The sequence below is a fragment of the Hydra vulgaris genome, chromosome 02 (genome assembly GCF_038396675.1).
Source record: "Hydra vulgaris chromosome 02, alternate assembly HydraT2T_AEP".
NCBI lineage: Eukaryota > Metazoa > Cnidaria > Hydrozoa > Anthoathecata > Hydridae > Hydra > Hydra vulgaris.
The window spans coordinates 26,137,501-26,144,844 of record NC_088921.1 but is presented as its reverse complement, the minus strand read 5'-3'; the positions used below and the strand labels follow the sequence as shown (position 1 = coordinate 26,144,844).

The 7,344-nt window shown below is 29.9% G+C and overlaps 1 protein-coding gene across 3 annotated transcripts in view; it reads right to left on the bottom strand.

The window, feature by feature from the left end:
* Nucleotides 1-612: 612 nt before the first annotated feature.
* Nucleotides 613-7,344, bottom strand: part of LOC136076841 (aromatic-L-amino-acid decarboxylase-like) — a 16,677-nt gene continuing 9,945 nt past the window's right edge. For 2 of the 3 annotated variants that reach the window (XM_065790420.1, XM_065790418.1), the window contains one exon: nucleotides 613-2,089. In XM_065790420.1, coding sequence (XP_065646492.1) covers nucleotides 668-2,077 — 1,410 coding nt within the window. In that variant the 5' untranslated portion in view covers nucleotides 2,078-2,089 and the 3' untranslated portion in view covers nucleotides 613-667. Of the gene's footprint in view, nucleotides 2,090-5,175; nucleotides 5,273-7,344 lie in introns of those variants that run through there. The other variant, XM_065790419.1, reaches the window with a different exon arrangement.

Here is a 7,344-nt window from a genome sequence, read left to right as displayed (position 1 = left end):
TTGTTTTGTTCCCAGACTCATAGTGATTTTTTATGCAAAACAAATTTATCTATATATAAACATAACAATGCTTAAGTTTAAAAAAATTCTATTTTGAAGTATAATGTGTTCATAAAACACTTCCATACAGTTTTGCTACTGTTGTTCTGCATATTTGAGCACGGGGGAGTTTAAAGTAATAGATTATGACGTAATTACAATACTGTCAGTTAAAACTGTTCAGTAAAGTTGTAATAGTTTTCACTGATTGTTTGGTATGTTTATTAAAATATACCAAGTAATCAGTTAAAACAAGCTTGAAATCGAATTTTCAGTTGAAGAATTGTTCAAACGCCTTAAATTAACTTTTAAAAAACACCTTTTATAAAAAAAATGTAGTATAATGCAAGTATAATGCAGTAGTAAAATTCTGGATATAAAATACTTTTTTTTAAAAACTGACGATTATGCCCCCCCCCCCTCAAATTGAAACCCGTGTCGTCGGCCCTTATACCATTAGTTACCATAGCAACGTAATGCAACCACTGAAGTCAATTTATTTTAGTTTATATATTCAAAATGAACAAAAGCTTATCAAGTATATATAAAAAAGAATTAAAAATTGAATAGAAATTTTATAGTACAACTGATTCTATATTTTTTAATTTAATTTACATTTAAAGTAAACTTACAAAAGTAACAAATCCGCATGCTTCTTAATAATATCGTATGCAAATTTTATATGCTCTGTATTTGCATGTTCGTAAGTGATAGCCAGCCGTAAAATAAATTTGTCGCCAAGTTTTGATGGAGTTATGTGTATTTCACCTTCAGCATTGATTGACTCGTTCAATTTTTCATTAAGTTCATTGCTACCTTTTAAACGAAAACAAACTAAACCCATTGTAACTGGATAACTGATCTCAAACCTATCGTCAGACTGAATCATTGCCTCAAATTCATGAGCAAGTTGAATATGATTTCGAATATAACTTTGTATTCCTTTTTTTCCATAAAGACGTAAAGTAAACCATACTTTTAGAGACCGAAAACGACGCCCTAATGAAATATGCCAATGCCGGTATTGAGGTAATTCTCCACCAATAGGAAATCTTAAATAGACGGGATCAACGTTGAAAGCACTACTTATTTCGCTTTTGTCTTTCACCCATAATGCAGAGCAATCAATTGACACTAGCATCCACTTATGCAAGTTGAAATTAAATGAATCTACTAATTCAATACCTGTCATTAGATAACGATTTTCTTCGCATGCAAACGAACTTCCTGCATATGCCGCATCTACATGAAGCCATATTTTTTCCCTATTGCATATTGGTCCTAATTCTTGAATGTTGTCAAACGCACATGAAGTTGTAGTTCCAAGTGTTGCACATAGATAAAATGGAATAAGTCCATTTTGTTTGTCTTCAGATACTGCTTTTTCAAGCCCTTCTCCTCTTAAAGTAAAATTTTCGTCTGTATCCACGTAATGTATTTTTATTCCTGCTAACAATCCAGCTTTTGTTACAGAAGAATGAGATTGACTTGATGCATACATTACAAGTTTTGACATAATGTCGCTGACGCTTGAATTTTGTTTCGTTTTTCTAGATCGTGCAAGTAACAAGGTGTAGTGAGTAACGTCGCTAGCAAAACTTTGTAAAACACCACCTCCTGAGCTATTCGAAGAAAACTTAAAATGTTCAGGTAAACCAATAAAATCCGCAAGCCAATCCATCATTATCATTTCTAACTCAGTACTGACTGGCATCGTTATCCAAGAAAAACCTGGACCTGTCAATGCGTTAGCTAATATATCAGCTACTATTGATGGAAAGTTTATAGCAGACACAAAATATGCATGAAAATGAGGATGTCGCCAGTTGGTAATTCCAGGAGAAATAATAGTTTCAATATCTTTCATGATATCTTCCCATTTTTCAGGTTCTAAAGGTGCATTTGACGGTAAAAGGCTTTTAAGATAACCTGGGTGAACTTTTGGAAGCACACTTTTATTTTCTATATTTTCGTAATAGTTTGCAACGTAATCAATCATTTCTTTTGAAAATTTTTTAAACTCTTCAATCGTAGTCATTGTTTCTTAAGTCTAAAGTAAAAAGAGAAAGTAAAAAGAGCAATTATATGTATGTATGTATGTATGTATGTATGTATGTATGTATGTATGTATGTATGTATGTATGTATGTATGTATGTATGTATGTATGTATGTATGTATGTATGTATGTATGAATGTAAGTATGTATGTATGTATGTATGTATGTATGTATGTATGTATGTATGTATGTATGTATGTATGTATGTATGTATGTATGTATGTATGTATGTATGTATGTATGTATGTATGTATGTATGTATGTATGTATGTATGTATGTATGTATGTATGTATGTATGTATGTATGTATGTATGTATGTATGTATGTATGTATGTATGTATGTATGTATGTATGTATGTATGTATGTATGTATGTATGTATGTATATACATTTTTTTTTTTTTAATTTTTTTTTGTTCTACCGTAAAAACCCCTAATTCCGGATGGTATACGACTTAAATTGTCATAACTAGCTCAATATAAAGAATTTCGAAATAATTTTTTTAAATAAATAAACTTCATAACAAGACAAATCAAACGATATAAAAAATATTATTTTTGCAATATAAATCTATCTTTTATTTTATTTTTAAAAAATATTGTTTTTATCCAAAATTAGGTGTTTATGTCCCTAATTCCGGTATAAAATACAGAAAAACACATACACAAATAATACTAACATTAAAATAATTACTTTAATCCATTTAAAAAAATGAAATCGTTTAATAAAAAAAGAATATATATTATTTTATACACATTCGTTACAAATAAATTCCATGGTTGGACGATAATCAAAGACACTTGAACACTGATCACACGCAAGCCATTGGTTATCTAAGTTATTTGTCCAATTAATTTCGCAAGAATAACATAGAAGATCATCAGATACTAAAATGTTATTTAAAGCTTGAGGAAAATGAGGGTCTTCTAATTGATTCTTTGTCTTTATACCTTTTTTACCTGGTATTTTAGACGACTGACTTATTCTCAACTCTTTTTTTTCTTCTCTTTTCTGTGCATTTCTCGCTTTTTGAGTAGCAGTGGACATTTTTTTTGTTCTCTAGTAAATTTCTTTGCAGCTTGTTCATTTAATTTTTGTTTTTTTGATGCTTGTTCAGCTTCATCGTAAGCTATGGCATCTTTCGTCGCTTTGTTCTCTCACTTTTTCGAACTCTTTTATTAGAGTTAGTGTCAATTGATCTCGAAGCATATTTAACACTGATTTGTTTATATCTTTGCCCACTTGTTGAACAGCATTATTAAAAGTAGCAAAGCTTTTAAGCAAAAATTCACGATTTGATAATCTTGACAGCGTGTTAGGTGTATTGGTAGCATTTCCCATAACTAATGGACTAGATACTGTTGAAGAATCAATTAAATTTTCAATATTGTTGTTTTTGACAGCTTGAAACACAGCACCAATGGAAGTTTTTTTAGAAGAAATTTGCGAACGATCGAGTGGAAATATACCAGTATTTTTGAAAGCACTCTGTGCATTTTCAGGTTTAAACCCACCATTTCGGATGAGATCCTCAAACATGGTCGGAAAATGTTGAGCTCTAAGCTCATATGTGAAGCATGGCCATCAAGTATTAGAACTTTAAATCCTGAAAGTTTGTTTTAAACCACGACAAAAAATGTTCGGATTCCATCCAGTCTGAACTACTTTTGTTGTAATAAACATTCTGGGCACCGCCTTTGCACCAGTCTTTCATAACATGTTTGCATTTATAAATTATTTGATAAGGTAAATAATTACCAAATGCGCCACAACAAGTCAAGATTGTCGTCTTTTGCTTTTCATTCGATGGTGCTAGCTTTTTAGGGTTTTTTGTTCCTTTTCTACAAATAATTTTGACTTTGCCTTGATCAAATTGCAAACCAGACTCATCACAGTTAAATATTTGGAACGGCTTATCGCCTAGATTATGTTCATTATATGCTACTGCTAATTGCTCAAACCAATTGTCAATTATAGCTGTGTGGCCACAGCTCTAAGAGTTTGCATACCGCTTACTTTTCTTGGGCAAATTTCTTTACGATATTTATTCATGAAACCGGAGTACCATTTTCTAGTCGGTTTGCCGTCTTTGAATAGACTACGTTGGTTTGATTCTTTTAAATAGTTTTCAACAACAATAAACACGTCTTTTCTATTCAAGCCGAAGCCTATATCTCTTATAAATTTTAATAAATCAACAATAATAGCTTCAGTGATGTTGCTCATCTTTCTTGGCGCTCCTCGATTATTAGATGATCCTTTTGTTCTGTCAAAAAGTGTAGATTTTGCCACATTATAACACTTAGCAGCTTGTACGTATGGCATTTTTTTTTCCAGTAATAGCTTGAATAGCTAGCTGGATTCGACTCTCTCGCTCTTCTTTTTGATTAAAATTATCCATATTCTTTAATACAGTTAACACAAATGCGTTAACTTTATGGATGCAAAAAAAAAATAGCTGTATCTGGATTAGTGTCAATTATTTTTTCCCTGGTGGCGATTTTATTTTTTATTATTTTCAGGAACATAATATATTATATTATGTGCATGAAAGTGATAAAAAATAAAATAGCCAATTGTAATTAACTGTATCCAGGACTCAAAAGTGTATTTGTTTATTGCTGTTGGCTAATTTGTTTATTATTTTTTTTAGGTACATAAAATAATAATTAGTCTTTCTATTTTGGGTGGTAGCAAATTTGTTTTTCATTTTTTTCAATTATTTCAAAAGGTAATTTAATTTTTTTTGTTGGCTAAAATAATTAGCATATAATTCTGCACAAAATAGTGTTTTTACTATTATTAAGTCAAAGTTATTTTTTTCCTTTTTTTTGTTTTTATAGTTATGAGAAATTTCAAATTGAAATCTTTCATGATTGCATTAGTTTATATAATTTTTTTTTTATATTTTTCGATTTGTCTGGTAAAGACGTTTATTAATTTAAAAAAATTATTCATAAATTCATTATATTAAGGGACTTATGAAACTTTTTACTAAAACCATCCAGAATTAGGTTACATCCGGAATTAGGGGTTTTTACGGTATATAAAATAAAACTGTAAAGTGTTAAAAATTACTTTAAAGAACGCGGAAAACTTGCAGAAGACCGACAGTCTTGTCATCAAGAAACCGCTATGCATTACTAATATTTTTGGATACTTCTATTTTAAATAAGTTTAGATTAAAAAAAAATGTTATCAGTTTTCAGCAGAATAAAAATAAAAAATCCAAAATACAAAAAACAAAGAATGCAGACAAAAAGAAGTTTTTCGTTTTTTTAATTTTATTTCAACACACATAAATATAAGTAGATACACGATTTGCTAAATAGGTAATATATAGCCAATCAAATGTTGATAAATAAGCCTATTATTTGTTTTTGTATTTTTGTTATTGCTGTTGTTTTTGAGTTATTTAGAGTTTTTAGAGTTATTAGAGTTTACATTGGTTTCGGAAAAAAGTTAGTTTTATACATAGTTTTAAATGGTTTGAGGTTAATAAAAATTCATAAAGTTGTTAGTGTTTAAAATGAGATCTTTTAATAACGTTTTCAGAGTATTTAAGTTATTCGATTTTTCCAGTAGAATATTTTTGGATATTAATTTGTTATATAGACAAGGACCACGGTACGAAATGGAAAAGCGCAAAAGATTAGTATTTTTAAAAGGTACGTTGAAGTTTCCCGTTCCTCTGGTATGGTATCTATTTTTGCTATTTTGAAAGAAATTTTTTGAAAAGTAAGAAGGAGCAAGTCCATCTTTATATTTGAGGATAAATAACAAATTTTGGAATATATTGATTTGATATACATTTAATGCTTTCAATTTTTTTACAAGTGGCTCAGCATGCGAGAGTCTATCCTTATTAACTACAGGAATATAAACTATAGGAATATATATATATATATATATATATATATATATATATATATATATATATATATATATATATATATATGTATACAGGGGCGTCGCCTTGGAGGGGGTAGGGGGTGGAGTCTCCCCCTCCGGGAATCTAAAAAATAGAAAAGTTGGAAATTTCCTTGCCACGAGTTGGGGCAGTTGGGAAATCGGTGATAAAATCAAAAAATATTTTCTAGTTAAATAAAATCAAAATTTTTGCGAAAATCCATCAAAGATCTAATTCTTTTTTGACTTGGACAAATAAACTTTACGTTTATTAAACGGCTTAAGGCTGTATTCCACAGCTTTAAGTTTTTTTTCGCGCTTCTTTTTTTTGCTATCAACAATAAAAATGGCAGCTGCAAATTTATGTTTGATTAAAGCAGTTATTCATTTTTTTTTCATACTTTCTACTTTAAAACGTGAATATTTATTTCCATGAATTGATTTTAACATTTCTGTCTTTGTATAAAAGATATGATAGCATTTAAAATGATATGATTCATTTTTTAATATAGTAGTTTTATATAAAGCTTTTATCAGAAAGTATAAGAAAATAAATGCTAAACTCTGATATGAACGTTTTGTGCCTGTTATTACTTCCAATTATCATTATACTAAAGTAGGATCAGAATTAGGTTTGTAGGAGTAATATTTGATAAAAACCATCCGTGATGGCCGACACTACTCCCGATATGTCACATAAGGACATAATGAGTATAGCTGTGAGAACAACCAGTGAAAATGGTGAGATTCAGGAAAGACTTTTGAAATCCGTCGAATGCACTGATAAGACTGGAAAAGGGATGGCTGAGCTAATTTTATCTTCTTTACATAAAGAAGGCATTGACACATCAAAATGACTTTTCAGTCGTATGACTACGCGAGTTCAATGTCTGGATAATTTAAGGGAGTACAAAAGTATATAACAGAAGAAGTTGGCCATGATGTACCCTACATACCTTGCCAAGACCACAGAACAAACACTGCTCTTGAACATGCCTGCAATGTTAATACTTTAATACGAGAATTGTTTAATGTCCTCAAACAGTTGCATGTTTTCTTCACATCAAGCACAAAAAGATTTAGTCATTTAAAAAAAAAACTTGAAGACATTGACTGTGCAATACAGCTTGTAAACCTGTCTAGAACAAGATGAACCGCACGAGCAAAATCTGTTAAGGCTTTAAATCAGTGTTTAGAAAAAGTTATTGATCTTCCTCAGATCATCTAAAATAATAAGATTTTTGATACTAACACGAGAACTAAGGCAATGGGACTTCTGAAAAAAGTAACAACTTTTGATTTCATTAGTACTCTTTTCTTCATAAAGAATATCATTGA